Source organism: Cherax quadricarinatus, chromosome 48 (assembly GCF_038502225.1).
Source record: "Cherax quadricarinatus isolate ZL_2023a chromosome 48, ASM3850222v1, whole genome shotgun sequence".
Lineage (NCBI taxonomy): Eukaryota > Metazoa > Arthropoda > Malacostraca > Decapoda > Parastacidae > Cherax > Cherax quadricarinatus.
The window spans coordinates 22,279,946-22,301,740 of record NC_091339.1 but is presented as its reverse complement, the minus strand read 5'-3'; the positions used below and the strand labels follow the sequence as shown (position 1 = coordinate 22,301,740).

General features: G+C 44.9%; 1 protein-coding gene across 1 annotated transcript in view; it reads left to right on the top strand.

Moving 5' to 3' along the window:
- LOC128696039 (carbohydrate sulfotransferase 11) overlaps nt 1-21,519 on the top strand; it is a 33,316-nt gene extending 11,797 nt beyond the window's left edge. The window contains exons 4-7 of the mRNA XM_070094972.1: nt 1,110-1,267; nt 7,373-7,455; nt 17,999-18,202; nt 20,912-21,519. Of these exons, the coding sequence (XP_069951073.1) occupies nt 1,110-1,267; nt 7,373-7,455; nt 17,999-18,202; nt 20,912-21,275 (809 nt within the window). The 3' untranslated portion in view covers nt 21,276-21,519. The remainder of the gene's footprint in view (nt 1-1,109; nt 1,268-7,372; nt 7,456-17,998; nt 18,203-20,911) is intronic.
- Nucleotides 21,520-21,795: the final 276 nt, after the last annotated feature.

Here is a 21,795-nt window from a genome sequence, read left to right as displayed (position 1 = left end):
TAAGTGCTGACCCGGTGAACTTTTATTTTTCTTTTATTTTTTCCGTTGTCCTCTTTTCTGTTACGTGGCTTCACTATGTGGACGACATACTCTTCATTAACTCAAGACGATTCGATGTCTTTACCATCCAGCGGAAAACTAACCAGGTCGAATTTTCCATTCAGTTTACACTCGAGGAGGAGACTAATAGCACTTTCCCTTCCTTGATGCTTTAACTTGCAAGTCTGACAACTTCCCTTCAAAGTCTATCAGCAAACAACGAACCAACACGATCTTTCCACTTCCACTCACACTAAGATGCCAAAACTAAACTCGGTATTGAATTCCTTGAAGAAGAATGCTCTTCAGATTCATCACCAAATTACACTACATTCAACAAATCATCAGAAATTGCAAATATCTTGCTCATGACATCATCAGCTTGCCCATATCTGACGCCACCGAGTAATTCGATTGCCGAATGGCAAGCCCGCCCGTTGTGTGGTTTGTTTGCAATTGTGTCATTACGATTTCGTAATGACAGGGATATACACAATATCATGCAACAACGGCGACAAAATCTGTGTTGGTGAGACATCTATATATCTCCACAAATGTATCTCAGCAGCAATACGCTAACACAGATGAAAACTTTCACGATAACTCCCTGCACCGCAGTTGATAACCTTGTATGGCGCACTACTTGTTGCCGAGGAAAATGTCACTCCGTGGAGTAGCTTCCTTGAATCTTCACCCGTCAGTATATCCAACAGTTTCAACCAGGTCAGTAATTTGTACAAGTTAGCTGAAGCTCTTACCAGAAAATTACTTGGACGCTTGAAAATGAATGTGACTTGACGCTCAACCCCATATGCTCCTAACCCGCCTCCTCTCAATATTTATATGATCATCTTTTCTAATAAGTTTTATCTGTTTGTGACCTGATATACACCATCGCATGAGCGAAAGTCGTCAGGAAAGAATTCCATATAACTGGATTTGTTTCACTTTACCATCATGTCAGTGTTCCTATTTCTGTTTATCCGCATAGAACTAAAGTCACTATTAGAGGTAGCTTAGGGTGGTTGGAAGTGGTGCTAATGTTTAGTGTGTGTGTATCCATATACCAGCAGCCTCATCCAAAGCAAAGGAACGCAGCGACGCCATCAAGATGAATCTTCAAAAAACCTGCACTACTTTTAACATCTCCCTGCCAGTGAACTCGTTCATGATGGGTCACATGCACTACGATGACACGAGCAAGGCCATCTACTGCTTCATCCCTAAGGTTAGATACAGCTGAAGCTTTAATCCTAGAGTTAAATACAGCAAAGGTTTAATTACCAGTGCTCGAAAGGGTGGAGACTGTCAGAAATTATGTCTGTTATAAAGAAGCAGATGTCTCATAGTGTAGGAGGGCAGGAGAGCATCAAAATTTACGAAGACAGACTTGTGATCATCTGAGTGATTTTGCATTAAAATCTCTAGCAATATGTGATTTTTTTAATTGCTTATACATAATTAGGTCACCCTGCCTCGGTGAGATACGGCCGGTTCGTTGAAAAAAAAATTAGGTCTTCGAGTTTTCTTTTTGTGTTTTATTATGCTATTATTTGCACTTCTTAGAAGTGTTAGTTGTAGATTATATAAATATCTAATTAAGTGTATCTCCAGTGGTTATGATACTGTTACATTGCACTTAATTTATATACAAAATTATAGTTGAGTAAAGAGTTATGGATTGTTGGGAACTCAGGGATGTTAAATACATTAATGATACCTTGTTTAGCAGGTATCTGTAATAAATATGAAGGAAAAATTCATATTCCCTGATTGTAGAATATCTTCGTTGTGTTTGCTTATGACCGATCAAAACGGATATATTCTTGTTTGTACCAAAAACATTTCTGGCGAGGCTTGTAGCATTGAGTGTTGGATGAATGTTATGTTACCATACAGGAGACAGTGTTATTATCCCAGGATAACCTAACAAAGTTAAGTATTATGCTCGACCCACAAGAGTCAACTAACTCCTGGGAGAAAGGGAAGTAGGTGCGAATACTTCTCGGCGTCCCCGAGATCGGATGTGAGTTGAACTGAGGGTTCAACTCACAGTGGTAAACCCATGGCTAAGATAACTCACTCCTCAACACTCCTCCATGTACCTTTCCAGTCACTGTTCCCAGCAATCCTCCACACACTCCTCTGCACACTCCATTATACAATCCTCCACTCACTCCTCTGCACACTCCATTATACAGTCCTCCACACACTTCCACACTCTTCTCTCCACACTCTCCTCAACACATTTCTCCACATTCTTTTCCACACACACACGGGGCCAAGAGTTGTGACTCGACCTCTGTAACGACAACTAGGTGAGTACAAACACACACACACACACACACACACACACACACACACACACACACACACACACACACACACACACACACACACACACACACACACACACACACACACACACACACATGCACACACATATACAACAGGCCTAGTGTCTAATCGATATGTGCCTAGGACAAAATGGTAACTAACACGCATGCACACATGCACACACACACACACACACACACACACACACACATGCACACATGCGCACACACACACACACACACACACACACACACACACACACACACACACACACACACACACACACACACACACACACACACACACACACACACACACATATACACACACACACACACACACACACACACACACACACACACACACACACACACACACACACACACACACACGCACATATACAGGATTTCACACCTTCCTGTGAAGTGACCCTCCAACCCTTTCCCCCCCATCTCTCTCCCTCTCCTCTCCTCTCTCTTCCTCTCTCTCTCTCTCTCTACCTCTCTCTCTCTCTCTCTCTCTCTCTCTCTCTCTCTCTCTCTCTCTCTCTCTCTCTCCCTTTCTCTCATCCTCTTTCTCTTCCTCTCTCTCTTCCTCTCTCTCTTCCTCTCACTCTCTCTTCCTCTCTCTCTCAATCTCCCTCTCTCTCTTCCTCTCTTACTCTCTCTCTTCCTCTTCTTTTCTCTCTCTCTCTCTCTCTTCCCTTGTCACTCCCCCCCTCTCTCTTACCTTTTCCCTCTCTCTCACTTTCTCCCCCTTTTTCCCTTCTTTTCCCCTCCTTCTACCCTCCCCTTCTCTCTCTTTCTCTCTCTCTCTCACTATCTCCCCCTTTTTCTTTTTCTCTTTCTCTCTCTCTTTCACTAAAAAAAAAAAATGGTTGGGACTCGCAGGAATCAGGGATCAGATGACAATGGTACTGGTAGGGAGGAATGGATGGAGGAGCAGTGGAAAAGGATAGAGCAAGAATGGGAGAGAAAATTAGGAGAGCTTTCTGAAAAAATGGAGAAAGAGCTCTCTGTGAAATGGGAAAAGAGGTTGGAGAAGGAGACGAAGCATTGGGAGGCACAAGTCGAAACTGCAGTAGCCAGGGTAAAGGTCCTAGAATTTGAGGTAAACAGGCTGAAGCAAGTCTCAGGGGTAGTGACCAGAGAAGACACACCATACGAAGCTGAGAGGCTGAACAGGAAGGAAGGAGATATGAATTATGCTAAGGTCATATCAGCCTGCAAAGAAGGGCCAGGGAGTGGAAGGGAAGAGCAGATGGGTGCAGATGGAGAGGGAGATAGGTCGAATGCTGAGGCACAACCATGCTACCAAGAGCCACTGGAAAAATCAAGGGAGAAAATGACCACATACAGACAGGAACCAGAGTCACAGAGGGAGAGGCAATGGGAGGAGGAAAGGGCAAAATCAGTGATTATCCATGGGCTTCGGGAGAGAGAGGAAAGGACACACACTGAAAGACGGCAGGAAGAAAGAAAGGAGATTGAGAAAATCATCACGGAAATAGGGGGAGAAGACATGGATGAGATTTTAAATTTTCAGAGAATAGGGGGGTACTTGAAGGGGAGAAACCGACTGATCAAGCTGATTCTCAGGACAAAAACAGTGCGGAACAGGATCCTCCAAGAGAAACCACGGTTGAAAAGGTCGGAAGAGTACAAGAAGGTGTTCCTAGACAGAGACAGAACTCAAACAGAGAGACAGCAGCTGAGGGAGAGGACAAAAAAGCGAAAGGAGCTAGGAAAGGAGACAAGGATGGAACCAGCAGAGGTCAGTCAGAGCAGAACAAAGCAGCAAGGGCAAGCACACACACAACTATCCTCAGAACCCCACAACCTATCACACCATCCCAACACACAATACAATCCATACCCACAGCTTCCACCCAACCCCTAACCATAGAATCCCACAGTATGCTACCAGGTCTCCCACCCTCACAGGCCCCCCAAACCACAGTGTTGGAAAGGAAACTGAAGGTATGGTACACAAATGCTGATGGAATAACAAACAAGTGGGAGGAGTGGCACGAAAGAGTCAAAGAGGCATCACCAGACATCATAGCTCTCACAGAAACCAAGCTTACAGGTATGATAACAGATGCCATCTTTCCAGTGGGATACCAGATCCTGAGAAAAGACAGAAGGAACAGGGGGGGTGGAGGAGTGGCATTGCTGATCAAACACCGATGGAATTTTGATGAGCTGGAGAGAGGAGACAGTGGAGAAGAAAGTGATTACATAGTGGGAACGCTTCACTCTGGAGGTCCCAAGGTGATAATTGCAGTGATGTATAACCCACCACAGAACAGCAGGAGGCCAAGGCAAGAGTATGACGAGAGCAATAGAGCGATGGTTGACACACTGGCTACAGTGGCCAGAAGAGCTCATGCATGCAGGGCAAAGCTCCTGATCATGGGCGACTTTAAACACAAGGAGATCGAATGGGAGAACTTGGAGCCACATGGGGGCCAAGATACATGGAGGGCTAAGATGATGGAGGTGGTACTGGAAAACTTCATGTACCAACACGTAAGGGACACTACAAGAGAGAGAGGAGAGGATGAACCAGCAAGACTTGACTTAGTATTCACCTTGAGTAGTGCAGATATTGAGAACATCACATATGAAAGACCCCTTGGGGCCAGCGATCATGTGGTTTTGAGCTTCGAATACACAGTAGAGCTACAAGTGGAGGGGGAAGCAGGAAGGCCAGGACAAATGAAACCAAACTACAGGAAAGGGGACTACACAGGAATGAGGAACTTCCTGAATGAGGTTCAGTGGGACAGAGAACTGGCAGGGAAGCCAGTTAATGAGATGATGGAATATGTAGCAACAATGTGCAAGGAGGCTGAGGAGAGGTTTGTACCGAAGGGTAACAGGAATTATGAAAAAGCCAGGATGAGCCCATGGTTCACCCAAAGATGCAAGGAGGCAAAAACCAAGTGTGCTAGGGAATGGAAGAAATACAGAAGGCAAAGGACCCAGGAGAATAAGGAGAGCAGTCGTAGAGCCAGAAACGAATATGCACAGATAAGAAGGGAGGCCCAACGTCAATATGAAAACGCCATAGCAGCAAAAGCCAAATCTGACCCGAAGCTGTTATACAGCCACATCAGGAAGAAAACAACCGTCAAGGACCAGGTAATCAGGCTAAGGAAGGAAGGAGGAGAGACAACAAGAAATGACCGTGAAGTATGTGAGGAACTCAACAAGAGATTCAAAGAAGTGTTCACAGAGGAGACAGAAGGGGCTCCAGAAAGACGGAGAGGTGGGGTACACCACCATGTGCTGGACACAGTACACACAACCGAGGAAGAAGTGAAGAGGCTTCTGAGTGAGCTAGATACCTCAAAGGCAATGGGGCCAGATAACATCTCTCCATGGGTCCTGAGAGAGGGAGCAGAGGTGCTATTTGTACCCCTAACAACAATATTCAATACATCTAACGAAACAGGGAGATTCCCTGAGGCATGGAAGACAGCAAATGTAGTCCCAATCTTTAAAAAAGGAAACAGACATGAAGCACTAAACTACAGACCAGTGTCACTGACATGTATAGCATGCAAAATCATGGAAAAGATTGTCAGGAGAAGAATGGTGGAACATCTAGAAAGGAATGATCTCATCACCAGCAGCCAACATGGTTTCAGAGACGGGAAATCCTGTGTCACAAACCTACTGGAGTTCTATGACATGGTGACAGCAGTAAGACAAGAGAGAGAGGGATGGGTAGATTGCATTTTCTTGGACTGCAAGAAGGCGTTTGACACAGTACCACACAAGAGATTAGTGCAAAAACTGGAGGACCAAGCAGGGATAACAGGGAAGGCACTGCAATGGATCAGGGAATACTTGTCAGGAAGACAGCAGCGAGTAATGGTACGTGGCGAGGTGTCAGAGTGGGCACCTGTGACCAGCGGCGTCCCACAGGGGTCAGTCCTAGGACCAGTGCTGTTTCTGGTATTTGTGAACGACATGACGGAAGGAATAAACTCCGAGGTGTCCCTGTTTGCAGATGACGTGAAGTTGATGAGAAGAGTTCATTCGATCGAAGACCAGGCGGAAATACATAGGGATCTGGACAGGCTGCAGACCTGGTCCAGCAACTGGCTGCTGGAGTTCAATCCCACCAAGTGCAAAGTCATGAGGATTGGGGAAGGGCAAAGAAGACCGCAGACAGAGTACAGTCTAGGGGGCCAGAGACTACAAACCTCACTCAAGGAAAAAGATCTTGGGGTGAGTATAACACCAGGCACATCTCCTGAAGCGCACATCAACCAAATAACTGCTGCAGCATATGGGCGCCTGGGAAACCTCAGAACAGCATTCCGACATCTTAATAAGGAATCGTTCAGGACCCTGTACACGGTGTACGTTAGGCCCATATTGGAGTATGCGGCACCAGTTTGGAACCCACACCTAGCCAAGCACGTAAAGAAACTAGAGAAAGTGCAAAGGTTTGCAACAAGACTAGTCCCAGAGTTAAGAGGTATGTCCTATGAGGAGAGGTTAAGGGAAATCAACCTGACGACACTGGAGGACAGGAGAGATAGGGGGGACATGATAACGACATACAAAATACTGAGAGGAATTGACAAGGTGGACTAAGACAGGATGTTCCAGAGACTGGACACAGCAACACGGGGACACAGTTGGAAGCTAAAGACACAGATGAATCAAAGGGATGTTAGGAAGTATTTCTTCAGCCACAGAGTAGTCAGTAAGTGGAATAGTTTGGGAAGCGATGTAGTGGAGGCAGGATCCATACATAGCTTTAAGCAGAGGTACGATAAAGCTCATGGTTCAGGGAGAGTGACCTAGTAGCGACCAGTGAAGAGGCGGGGCCAGGAGCTTGGACGCGACCCCTACAACCTCAACTAGGTGAGTAACTAGGTGAGTACACACACAAACACACACACACCAGTATTCCTCCGCATTCTTTTCTACACACATTCCTCCAGCTGGCTCTTACCTGTCGTGTTTTCACACAGGTGGCGTGTACCAGCTGGAAGCGAGTGTGGATGAAACTGACTGGCATTGTACCACTCGACAAGGATCTTTCTACTATAGAGAGGTAACCACGATGAACAGTGTTCTTACCTGAATTTTCTAACCTAATAAACGTTCTCACCTGAGTGTTCTCACATAATGAGTTTTCACACTCGAGTGTTCTGACCTGACTGTTCTCACCTGAGGGGTGTTCTAACCTGTCTGTTCTCACCTGAGGCGTATTCTGACTTGACTGTTCTCATCTGAGGGGTGTTCCGAGCTGACTGTTCTCGCCTGAGGGGTGTTCTGACCTGACTGTTCTCACCTGAGGGGTGTTGTGATCTGACTATTCTCACCTGAGGTGTATTCTAACCTGTCTGTTCTCACCTGAGGCGTATTCTGACTTGACTGTTCTCTTCTGAGGGGTGTTCTGACCTGACTGTTCTCGCCTGAGGGGTGTTCTGACCTGACTGTTCTCACCTGAGGGATATTCTAACCTGACTGTTCTCACCCGAGGTGTATTCTGACTTGACTGTTCTCGCCTGAGGGGTGTTCTGACCTGACTGTTCTCACGTGAGGGATGTTCTAACCTGGCTGTTCTCACCTGAGGGATGTTCTGACCTGACTGTTCTCACCTGAGAAGTTTTCTGACCTGACTGTTTTCACCTATGGGGTGTTCTGATCCGACTGTTCTTGCCATAGGGGTGTTCTGACCTAACTGTTCTCACCTGAGGGATGTTCTGACCTGACTGTTCTCATCTGAGGGGTGTTCTGACCTGGCTGTTCTCACCTGAGGGGTGTTCTGATCTGACTGTTCTCACCTGAGGGGTGTTCTGACCTGACTGTTCTCACCTGAGGGGTGTTCTGACCTGACTGTACTCACCTGAGGGGTGTTCTGACCTGACTTCTCACCTGAAGGATGCTCTGACCTGACTGTTCTCATCTGAGGGATGCTCTGACCTGACTGTTCTCACATGAGGGATGTTCTGACCTGACTGTTCTCATCTGAGGGATGTTCTGATTTGACTGTTCTCACATGAGGGATGTTCTGACCTGACTGTTCTCACCTGAGGGATGTTCTGACTTCACTGTTCTCACATGAGGGATGTTCTGACCTGACTGTTCTCACCTGAGGGATGTTCTGACTTGACTGTTCTCACATGAGGGATGTTCTTACCTGACTATTCTCACCTGAGGGATGTTCTGACTTGACTGTTCTCACATGAGGGATGCTGACCTGACTGTTCTCACCTGAGGGATGTTCTGACTTGACTGTTCTCACATGAGGGATGTTCTGACCTGACTGTTCTCACCTGAGGGATGTTCTGACTTGACTGTTCTCACATGAGGGATGCTCTGACCTGACTGTTCTCACCTGAGGAATGTTCTGACTTGACTGTTCTCACATGAGGGATGTTCTAACTTGACTGTTCTCACATGAGGGATGTTCTGACCTGACTGTTCTCACCTGAGGGATGTTCTGATCTAACTGTTCTCACCTGAGGGATGTTCTGACCTGACTGTTCTCACTTGAGGGATGTTCTGATCTGACTGTTCTCACATGAGGGATGTTCTGACCTGACTGTTCTCACCTGAGCGATGTTCTGACTTGACTGTTCTCACATGAGGGATGTTCTGATCTGACTGTTCTCACCTGAGGGGTGTTCTGATCTGACTGTTCTCACCTGAGGGGTGTTCTGATCTGACTGTTCTCACCTGAGGGGTGTTCTGATCTGACTGTTCTCACCTGAGGGGTGTTCTGATCTGACTGTTCTCACCTGAGGGGTGTTCTGATATGACTGTTCTCACCTGAGGGGTGTTCTGATCTGACTGTTCTCACCTGAGGGGTGTTCTGATCTGAGTGTCACCTGACTATTCCTTTGTGTATGTACTTTTCTATCTCTGTAATATCACATATCAATAATCTGTCTCTCGTGGTACAGACTGTCCAATATGTACTGTTGTATGCTTGCTCTACAATGTATGTACTTCTCTAACTTGAATCACATTAACTAGAGTAACTAGAATCTAAGGGACTTTTGACTGTTTTAGAGATATAGTTATGGACCGCCTTTTTTTGCAGCAATATGTGATTAAACCAACTAGGTTAGGTTAGGTAAGATTGGTCAGGAAACAGGACAAGTGTTTCCTGAAGCGGGTTTTAGTCATATGATGACCCGCAGCTGGAGCTTTTGGTCATCTGACCGAGGCCTTCCACTGGCTTACCGGTCAACCCCTTTACAAATTTTGATTATGATTATTATTATTCTTTGAACCACCTAAAGGGAGTGCAACAAGAAGTTATGTAAACAGAACCCGGCTAACTGTTAGCCGACGTCTTCATTCAAATTAAGAGGCACGTCACTTCCCCCGTCTACTAATATCATGTTCATTTTTCCACTATAATCTACCTTGTCCATAATTACTATCGCTTTTGTTTTGTTTGTCTTGTAAGATGAAGTCCAGGATTTTTCTTTAATTCATGGTATAACAACAAATATTTGAGGACAGTTGTATTGCTGAGGTCAGAGCAGAGTAAAAAAATTTTTACTCCATAACTCTGCAAAAATCAATCTGAACATAACGAAAAATATATATATCATTTATTTTAAGTAATGTTAAATAAATATAAACTTATCTATGATATATTTAGTAGAATTTGGCTAAAAGAAAATTTCATTAACATAGGTTAAGTTAGGTGAGGTTTCTAAGTTAGGTTTGGTCAAAAAAAAAAAATAGAAAAAAATTCACGCCATTGTCAATAAAAAATGTCTATTAATTTGTAAACAAAAAGTTTGGAAGAGTCCAGTTATAAGGGAGTTCTGCCTATTTAGTGTGTGTGTGTGTGTGTGTGTACTCACCTATTTGTACTTACCTATTTTTGGTTGCAGGGGTCGAGTCATAGCTCCTGGCCCCGCCTCTTCGCTGATTGCTACTAGGTCCTCTCTCTCCCTGCCCCATGAGCTTTATCATACCTCGCCTTGAAACTATGTATGGTTCCCGCCTCCACTACATCACTTTCTAGGCTATTCCATGGCCTGACTACTCTATGACTGAAGAAATACTTCCTAACATCCCTTTGATTCATCTGAGTCTTCAACTTCCAATTGTGATAAATTAGACACATGTGCAACTCTTGGGTATCTTTATTGAGGAAACGTCAGACACTGCAACTTCTTGGGATCTTAATACTTTGGAATTCTTCGCTTGCCTAATTCTTGGGCACGACCTTCTTCAACATTGAACAAATGTTACACGACCTATGACTGCTTCACCTCTCCTGCCAACGGTTTATAAGCTCCTTCTCAGCACGTATGCCGTATTCTATTCAAGATTGATGGACTGACCACCTCGACTCAAGGTTGAGGGACTGATTACCTCATTCTCCTCCTGTTCTTCAAGATTCTCCTTTGTATGGACTGATGAAGCCACTGTGTGGCGAAACGTTTCCTCAATAAAGATACCCAAGAGTTGCACATGTGTCTAATTTATCAACATGTCGGTTCTCTGAACCATTCATCTACAACTTCCAATTGTGACCTCTTGTGTCTGTGTCCCTTCTCTGGAACATCCCGTCTTTGTCCACCTTGTCTATTCCGCGCAGTATTTTGTATGTCGTTATCATGTCTCCCCTGACCCTCCTGTCCTCCAGTTTCGTCAGGCCGATTTCCCTCAACCTTTCTTCGTAGGACAATCCCCGTAGCTCTGGGACTAGTCTTGTTGCAAACCTTTGCACTTTCTCTAATTTCTTGACGTGCTTGACTAGGTTTGGATTCCAAACTGGTGCTGCTTACTCCAGTATGGGCCTAACGTAAATGGTATACAGTCTTGAACGAATCCTTACTGAGGTATCGGAACGCTATCCGTAGGTTTGCCAGGCGCCCGTATGCTGCAACAGTTATCTGATTGATGTGCGCCTCAGGAGATATGCTCGGTGTTATACTCACCCCCAGATCTTTTTCCTTGAGTGAGGTTTGCAGTCTTTGGCCATCTAAACTATATTGTGTCTGCGGTCTTCTTTGCCCTTCCCCAATCTTCATGACTTTGCATTTGGTAGGGTTACACTCAAGGAGCCAGTTGTTGGACCAGGCTTGTAGCCTGTCCAGATCTCTTTGTAGTCCTGCCTGATCCTCATCCGATTTGATTCTTCTCATTAACTTCACATCATCTGCAAACAAGGACACTTCTGAGTCTATCCCTTCCGTTATGTCGTTCACATATACCAAGAACAGCACAGGTCCTAGGACTGACCCCTGTGGAACCCCGCTTGTCACTGGCGCCCACTCTGACACCTCGTCACGTTGTTGCCTCCCAGTCAGGTATTCTCTGATTCATTGCAGTGTCTTTCCTGTTATGTGTGCCTGATCCTCTAGCTTTTGCAGTAACCTCTTGTGAGGAACTGTGTCGAAGGCCTTCTTGCAGTCCAAAAAAATGCAGTCGATCCACCCCTCTCTCGCTTGTCTTACTTCTGTCACCTTGTCATAAAACTCTAGTAGGTTTGTGACACAGGATTTTCCTTCCCTGAAACCGTGCTGGTTGTCAATTATACACTTGTTTCTTTCCAGGTGCTCCACCACTCTCCTCCTGATGATCTTCTCCATGACCTTGCATACTATACACGTTAGTGATACAGGTCTGTAGTTTAGTGCCTCATGTCTGTCTCCCTTTTTAAAAATTGGGACTACATTTGCCATCTTCCATATCTCAGGGAGTTGCCCAGTTTCAGATGATGTGTTGAAGATCTTTGTTAATGGCATACACAATATCTCTGCTCCCTCTTTAAGGACCCACGGAGAGATGTTGTCTGGTCCCACCGCCTTTGAGGTGTCAAGTTCGCATAGCAGCTTCTTCACCTCCTCCTTGGTTATATGTACCTCATCCAGCACTTGCTGGTGTACCCCCCTGTTCTGATTTCCTGGAGTCCTACTGGTTTCTACTGTAAATACTTCTTTAAATCTCGTGTTGAGTTCCTGACATACCTCTCGGTCGTTTCTTGTGAATTCCCCATCACCCTTCATCAGTCTGATTACCTGGCTCTTGACTGTTGTTTTCCTCCTGATGTGACTGTACAACAGCTTCGGGTCAGTCTTGACTTTCGATGCTATGTCATTTTCATGTTGTTAGGTAAGACACATATGCTATGTCATTTTCATATTGTCTCTGAGCCTCCCTTCTTATCTGTGCATATTCGTTTCTGGCTCTTCGGCTAATCTCTTTATTTTCCTGAGTTCTCTGTCTTCTGTACCTTTTCCATTCTCTAGTACACCTAGTTTTTGCCTCCCTACACCTTTGGGTGAACCAAGGACTCGTTCTGTTCTTCCCATTATTTATGTTTCCCTTGGGAACAAACCTCTCCTCTGCCTCCTTGCATTTTGTTGCCACATAGTCCATCATTTCTTGTACTGGTTTTCCTGTCAGTTCCCTCTCCCACTGAATGTCTTGAAGGAAGTTCCTCATGCCTGAGTAGTTCCCCCTTTTGTAGTTTGGTTTTTCCCACCCTATTCCTGCTACTCTCTCCACTTGGAGCTCAACTATGTAGTCGAAGCACAGAACCACATGATCACTAGCTCCCAGGGGCCTTTCATACATGATATCGTCGATGTCCGAACTACTCAAGGTGAATACAAGGTCCAGTCTTGCTGGTTCATCCTCTCCTCTCTCTCTGGTAGTGTCTCTAACATGTTGATGCATGAGGTTTTCCAGTACCACATCCATCATCTTGGCTGTCCATGTTTCGGGACCCCCATGGGGCTCTAGGTTTTCCCAGTCAATCTCCTTGTGATTGAAATCACCCATAACTAGTAACTTTGCTCCCCCCCATGTGTGCTCTCCTGGCCACCTCGGCTAGTGTGTCGACCATTGCTCTGTTGCTCTCATCGCATTCTTCTCTTGGCCTCCTGCAGTTCTGTGGTGGGTTGTACATTACTGCAATTATCACCTTATGTCCCACAGACTGGATTGTTCCTACTAAGTAGTCCCTTTTTCCCGTGCCATCCATTCCTTCCATTTTCTCAAAACCCCACTGGTTTTTAATGAGCAGTGCAACTCCTCCTCCCCCTCTCCTCCCTCTGTCTTTCCTGAGGATTTGATATCCGGATGGAAAGATTGAATCTGTTATTATTCTGGTGATTTTTGTTTCTGTGAGTGCTATTATGTCTGGGGATGTCTCCTTGATTCTTTAGTGCCACTCCTCATACTTATTTGTTATTCAATCTGCATTTGTATACCACACCTTCAACTTCTTTTCTAAGAATGTGGTCCTGGAGGTGTATTGTGTGTGTGTGTGTGTGTGTGTGTGTGTGTGTGTGTACTCACCTATTTGTAGTCGCAGGAGTCGATTCATAGCTCCTGGCCCCGCCTCTTCACTGATCGCTACTAGGTCCTGTCTCTCCCTGCACCATGAGCTTTATCAAACCTTCTATTAAAACTATGTGTGGTTCCTGCCTCCACTACGTCACTTACCTGACTATTCCACTTCCTGACAACTCTATGACTTAAGAAATGCTTCCTAACATCTCTTTGACTCATCTGAGTCTTCAACTTCCAATTGTGACCTGTTGTTGCTGTGTCCCATCTCTGGAATACCCTGTTTCTGTCCACCTTGTCAATTCCTCGCAGTATTTTGCATGTCGTTTTCATATCTCCCCTAATCCTCCTGTCCTCCAGTGTCGTCAGGCCAATTTCCCTTAACCTTTCTTCGTAGGACATTCCTGTTAGCTCTGGAAGTAGTCTTGCTGCAAACCTTTGCACTTTCTCTAATGTCTTGACGTGCTTTACCAGGTGTGGGTTCCAAAGTGGTACTGCATACTCCAGTTTGGGCCTGACATACACGGTGTACAGAGTCTTGAACGATATTTTATTGAGGTATCGAAACGCTGTACTCGTGTGTGTGTGTGTGTACTCACCTAGTTGTACTCACCTAGTTGAGGTTGCAGGGGTCGAGTACAAGCTCCTGGCCCCTCCTCTTCACTGGTCGCTACTAGGTCACTCTCCCTGAACCGTGAGCTTTATCATACCTCTGCTTAAAGTTATGTATGGATCCTGCCTCCACTACATCGCTTCCCAAACTATTCCACTTCCTGACTACTCTGTGGCTGAAGAAATACTTCCTAACATCCCTGTGATACATCTGTGTCTTCAACTTCCAACTGTGTCCCCTTGTTACTGTGTCCAATCTCTGGAACATCCTGCCTTTGTCCACCTTGTCAATTCCTCTCAGGATTTTGTATGTCGTTATCATGCCCCCCCCCTATCTCTCCTGTCCTCCAGTGTCGTCAGGTCGATTTCCCTTAAACTCTCCTCGTAGGACATACCTCTTAGCTCTGGGACTAGTCTTGTTGCAAACCTTTGCACTTTCTCTAGTTTCTTTACGTGCTTGGCTAGGTGTGGGTTCCAAACTGGTGCCGCATACTCATATGGGCCTAACGTACACGGTGTACAGGGTCCTGAATGATTCCTTATTAAGATGTCGGAATGCTGTTCTGAGGTTTGCAAGGCGCCCGTATGCTGCAGCAGTTTTTCGGTTGATGTACGCTTCAGGAGATGTGCCTGGTGTTATACTCACCCCAAGATCGTTTTCCTTGAGTGAAGTTTGTAGTCTCTGGCCCCCTAGACTGTACTCCGTCTGCGATTTTCTTTGCCCTTCCCCAATCTTCATGACTTTGCACTTGGTGGGATTGAACTCCAGGAGCCAATTGCTGGACCAGGTCTGCAGCCTGTCCAGATCCGTTTGTAGTTCTGCCTGGTCTTCGATCGAATGGATTCTTCTCATCAACTTCACGTCATCTGCAAACAGGGACACTTCGGAGTCTATTCCTTCCAGTCATATCATTCACAAATACCAGAAACAGCACTGGTCCTAGGACTGACCCCTGTGGGACCCCGCTGGTTACAGGTGCCCACTCTGACACCTCGCCACGTACCATGACTCGCTGCTGTCTTCCTTACAAGTATTCCCTGATCCATTGTAGTGCCTTCCCTGTTATCCCTGCTTGGTCCTCCAGTTTTTGCACTAATCTCTTGTGTGGAACTGTGTCAAACGCCTTCTTGCAGTCCAAGAAAGTGCAATCCACCCACCCCTCTCTCTCTCTTGTCTTACTGCTGTCACCATGTCATAGAACTCCAGTAGGTTTGTGACACAGGATTTCCCGTCCCTGAAGCCATGTTGGCTGCTGTTGATGAGATCATTCCTTCCTAGGTGTTCCACCACTCTTCTCCTGATAATCTTCTCCATGACTTTGCATACTATACATGTCAGTGACACTGGTCTGTAGTTTAGTGCTTCATGTCTGTCTCCTTTTTTGAAGATTGGAACTACATTTGCTGTCTTCCATGCCTTATTCAATCTCCCTGTTTCGATAGATGTATTGAATATTGTTGTTAGGGGTACACATAGCGCCTCTGCTCCCTCTCTCAGGACCCATGGAGAGATGTTATCCGGCCCCATTGCCTTTGAGGTATCTAGCTCACTCAGAAGCCTCTTCACTTCTTCCTCGGTTGTGTGTACTGTGTCCAGTACTTGGTGTGTGGCCCACCTCTCCGTCTTTCTGGAGGCCCTTCTGTCTCCTCTGTGAACACTTCTTTGAATCTTTTGTTGAGTTCCTCACATACTTTACGGTCATTTCTTGTTGTCTCTCCTCCTTCCTTCCTTAGCCTGATTACCTGGTCCTTGACTGTTGTTTTCCTCCTGATGTGGCTGTATAACAGTTTCGGGTCAGATTTGGCTTTCGCTGCTATGTCATTTTCATATTGTCGTTGGGCCTCCCTTCTTATCTGTGCATATTCGTTTCTGGCTCTACGACCCTTATTCTCCTGGGTCCTTTGCCTTCTATATTTCTTCCATTCCCTAGCACACTTGGTTTTTGCCTCCCTGCACCTTTGGGTTAACCATGGGCTCATCCTGGCTTTTTCATTATTCCTGTTACCCTTGGGTACAAACCTCTCCTCAGCCTCCTTGCACATTGTTGATACATATTCCATCATCTCATTAACTGGCTTCGCTGTCAGTTCTCTGTCCCACTGAACCCTGTTCAGGAAGTTCCTCATTTCCGTGTAGTCCCCTTTCTTGTAGTTTGGCTTCATTCGTCCTGGCCTTCCTGCTTCTCCCTCCACTTGCAGCTCTACTGTGTATTCGAAGCTTAAAACCACATGATCGCTGGCCCCAAGGGGTCTTTCATATGTGATGTCCTCAATATCTGCACTACTCAAGGTGAATACTTAGTCCAGTCTTGCTGGTTCATCCTCTCCTCTCTCTCTTGTAGTGTTCCTTACGTGTTGGTACGTGAAGTTTTCCAGTACCACCTCCATCATCTTAGCCCTCCAGGTATCCTGGCCCCCATGTGGCTCCAAGTTTCTCCCAATCTATCTCCTTGTGGTTAAAGTCACCCATGATCAGGAGCTTTGCCCTGCATGCATGAGCTCTTCTGGCCACTGCTGCCAGTGTGTCAACCATCGCTCTATTGCTCTCGTCATACTCTTGCCTTGGCCTCCTGCTGTTCCGTGGTGGGTTATACATCACTGCAATTACCACCTTGAGACCTCCAGAGTGAAGCGTTCCCGCTATGTAATCCCTTTCTTCTCCGCTGTCTCCTCTCTCCAGCTCATCAAAATTCCATCGGTTTTTGATCAGCAGTGCCACTCCTCCACCCCCTCTGTTCCCTCTGTCTTTCCTCAGGATCTGGTATCCCGTTGGAAAGATGGCATCTGTTATCATACCTGTAAGCTTGGTTTCTGTGAGAGCTGTGATGTCTGGTGATGCCTCTTTGATTCTTTCATGTCACTCCTCCCACTTATTTGTTATTCCACCAGCGTTTGTGTGCCATACCTTCAGTTTCCTTTCCAACACTGTGGTTTGGGGGGCCTGTGGGGTTGGTAGACCTGGTAGCATACTGTGGGATTCTATAGCTGGGTGTTGGGTGGAAGCTGTGGGTATGGATTGTAGTTTGTGTTGGGATGGTGTGATAGGTTGTGGGGTTCTGAGGATAATTGTGTGTGTGCTTGCCCTTGCTGCTCTGTTCTGCTCTGATTGACCTCTGCTGGTTCCATCCTTGTCTCCTGTCCTAGCTCCTTTCGCTTTTTTGTCCTCTCCCTCAGCTGCTGTCGTTCTGTTTGTGTTCTGTGTGTGTGTGTGTGTGTGTGTGTGTGTGTGTGTGTGTGTGTGTGTGTGTGTGTGTGTGTGTGTGTGTGTGTGTGTGTGTGTGTGTGTGTGTGTGTGTGTGTGTGTGTGTGTGTGTGTGCATCTCTTCCAGTTGCTCACTCAACAAAACTGTGCTGATGACCAACTTAGAAGAAAATCGTTCAAACAACGTTTTCATATGCAGTAATTAGCGGTATCTGAATTATCTTACTATGTTAATCTGTTATTATTTAGAATAAAGTGCTAGTATGTATTACATGATTTTACTTATGCATTATCCAAAAAATAATTTCAGTGCGATTTGTAATTTAACCCCGCCAGATCAATATATCCTCACCAGACTTACTCTATAATCGGTGCAATATCATAGGCAAGAAAATGAATGTTGACTAGTGTAATAATAACAAAAATAAGAAAGAACAACAGATAAATAACCTTTTCATTCTGTTTCACTTGCCGTCTTGTTCACGTTTTCTCTTTCATATACTCTAAGGCGCTTCATACACACGGGATTGCCTCTCCTCAAGTCCAACATGGAGTCTGAGCTCAAACTTAAGACTTACAAGAAGTTTATATTCGTGAGACACCCTTTCGATCGTGTCCTCTCAGCCTTCAAGGACAAACTAGAGAGTTTCGACAAGTCGAGCACCTATGATTTCCACAAGGAAATAGGGATGAAAATTCAGCAAAAATACAGGTAAGGGAAAGTGAGAGGAATTTGTTAACCAATAAAAGAATAAAAATTACAATAACGTTGGTAGAACAGTTCATAAATAAACTACAAGTTGGAAAGGAAAGCTGGACAACGTTTCGGCCAATTCTAAACTATTATCAAAGGTCGAGGTCATACTGGGCCAGGACAGACCGAATGCTTGTGCAGTTGTAATTTTCAGTGTGTGAGTTAGTTGTAAATTATAGCTATATAGCTAGAAAATACCTGGTGTCTACCTGATGATTCCCATGGGTAATTACCCCTTGGTAGAGAGTTCTTAAGTTCTCACCTGAGGGGTGTCCTGACCTGACTGTTCTCACCTGAGGGGTGTCCTGACCTGACTGTTCTCACCTGAGGGGTGTTCTGAGCTGACTGTTCTCACCTGAGGGGTGTTCTGACCTGACTGTTCTCACCTGAGGGGTGTTCTGACCTGACTGTTCTCACCTATGGGGTGTTCTGATCTGACTGTTCTCACCTATGGGGTGTTCTGACCTGACTGTTCTCACCTGAGGGGTGTTCTGACCTAACTGTTCTCACCTGAGGGGTGTAATGACCTGATTGTTCTCACCTGAGGGGTGTTCTGACCTGACTGTTCTCACCTGAGGGGTGTTCTGACCTAACTGTTCTCACCTGAGGGGTGTTCTGACCTAACTGTTCTCACCTGAGGGGTGTTCTGACCTGACTGTTCTCACCTGAGGGGTGTTCTGACCTGACTTTTCTCACCTGAGGGGTGTTCTGACCTGACCGTTCTCACCTGAGGGGTGTTCTGACTTGACCGTTCTCACCTGAGGTGTGTTCTGACCTGACTGTTCTCACTTGACCACCTTGGCCAACAGTATATATGATTATCTTCACACGTACTTATTTCCCTCTCTGTTGCAACTCTTTCTTCGTTCGTACCTTCTGTTTTTCTTTTTTAAGAAAATATTTCAGTGTGCACATTTGTAATACCATCAGATTTTTCCAGGTATTTATCTTGATATATATTTCTGGGCTGCACTCCAAGGAGTGCTGTTTGAGGGCTTCTGGTGATTCCCAATGGTGTTAATGGTTTCCAGTGGTGTTAATGGTTGCCAGTTGTGTTAATGGTTCTCAATGATGTTAGCGGTTTCTATCATTGTGTGCGTATTTAGTGTTGTTATTAGCGAACGTTTGACTGAGACTGTGCGAATAATGAACGTTCACTTATGAGTTTTTAAGTAGGAGTGTCGCGCAGAACATCTATGGGGCTGATAGCATACACTGAAACAGTGGTTCCCAAACGTTTTCAGGCTTCCGCCCCCTAGGCTCCGAGGTCACATCACGAGCGCCCCTCACACACATATACGATCGCACCTCCTTAGTACATGTGTATTAGGTTTACCACACATTCAAAACAACAACTAATCTAACACTATAAACAAGCGTATTTATTTCACAAATAAAAATAAACATAGTAAACCAATTTATTTAACAATTTGAAAGGGTTAATTTATCTTCGTTTTCAGTAATTTTCAGTCTGTTTCTTTGCTTGGAAAGAAGCTTGGCGACTGCTGTACTGAATATGATGTTGGGGACAAATGTTCGGACTTTTAACCCCGACTTCGGGCCACAAAATAAAATAAAATTATGCTTTCATGTATAACTCTGTTAATTTTATTCTTTGTAAAGCATTTGCATTACTTAATTTTTCGTGATTTTGATTTTGTCATATACAGTTTGTAAAACAAACGCTCCCTTGGGCTCCGGACACTTACTGTGTTTTCTCTTAGTGCATTAATGGCGCCCCCACTTTTCATTGGGGGTATTTTGCATTGCCTGCCAAGTCTTTTTCTTTCATTGGGAGTGATTTCTATATGCAGATTAGGGACCAGTCCCTCTAGGATTTTTCAGGTATAGATTATGATGTATTTCTCTCGCCTGCGCTCCAGTGAGTACAAGTGCTTCCAAGCGTTCCCAGTGGTTAAGGTGTTTGATGGAACTTACATGTGCAGTAAAGTTTTTCTGTACGTTCTCTAGATCTGCAGTTTCACCTACTTTGAAGATGTTAATGTACAGCAGTATTCCAGCCTAAAGAGAACAAGTGACTTAAAAAGGATCACCACTAGCTTGGTATCTCTTGTCTTGAATGTTCTCATTATCCATCCTATCAGTTTCCTCGCAGATGTGATAATGACACTGTTGTGATCCATTCGCAGGTGTATTATAAACTAATTTATTAATCTTAGGTCTTTTACACTTTTCGCATGCGTTGTGTTATGTTCGATTTCTTTTTCAATTCTGTTTAAAACTCTTAATTGATCCGGGTTTTCTTCACATATGGTTTACGTTAGCTCGTGGGTTTAGGTTACTCTATCCTCGAGTTAGAGTATTACTTCTCTCACTCAGAGTGTAGTGTTGGCCTCGAATATTTGGTATGTGTTGGTCTGTTTCTTATATGACGACGAGGAAGACTGACTTACACTCTGTCGGTTCAGTTTGTTGGAAATAAAAGATCCAGCTCCCACTTTACCAGTTATTCTGTATGTATGGATTTTTGTGCTCTTATCCTTTGGTCACATTTGTTTGAGGTTTTCGTACGGTCTGTATAGACTTATTACATTTCCATTTTACTTGTCTTCCAAATACATTAAGTATTTGCCTTTCATCAAGCTATGAAAGTTTTTGTATTACCACTCACCAATTCTCATTCCCAACCCTTCTTTTCGCTACCAGAGAAAAGACGAATGGGGGCCACAACGTTACTTTCACAGAGTTCATCCGATACATCACAGAGTCTGGCCCCTTAAGCTACGAGCAGCGCAACGAACATTGGCTCTCCATGCACGAGATCTGCAACCCATGCGCTGTACAGTACGACTTCATCGGGAAATTTGAAACTCTGAAAGAGGACGCCGACTACGTTCTCGACTGGCTAGGAGCCAAAAATATTGTCGCTAGCTTCCCTGTGTCTGACCGTCCATTTTACACGCGACGGTACGATCCCAAATACTTTAATTCCCTGGACCACAAAACAAAGATGAAATTCTTCGCCAAGTACCTCGCGGATTTCGTGGCATTTGATTACAGATTTTTGTGATTCCTGATATTATAGTGGGTGCGCCTTAACCAGTCCGCTCGAACTTTCCGTAGTATATATAACAAGAGGTTGTTTGAGAAGCGAACAGAGGAAGCCAGGGGGACAGATGTCTGCTAAAGTCGGTTAAGCATTTTCAGTTTGTAATAAAGTTGGTAGAATTACCGACAATATGTAAAGTAAAAGGACACAAGTGCAACTAATGTGACATTTTATTGTGGCAACGTTTCGCTCTCCAGGAACTTTAACAAGCCATTACAGACAATACATGGACACAGATGGTATATATAGGCTCAGAGTGAGGTGCAATACTAGTGGTAGTGGTAGTAGTAGTAGTAGTAGTAGTGACAAAAGTTGTAGTAGTAGTATACAATTAAACAAAACAACGGCAGCTTCACAATCTCTGAAGTCTTAGCAAGAATCCTCCTGAAAACAGTAAACCCTGCCATCACATAGTCTCTCCTGTTATACTAAACAAAGCACATTACAGAGAGTCAACACTGAGACAAGCTGCCTCTTTCCA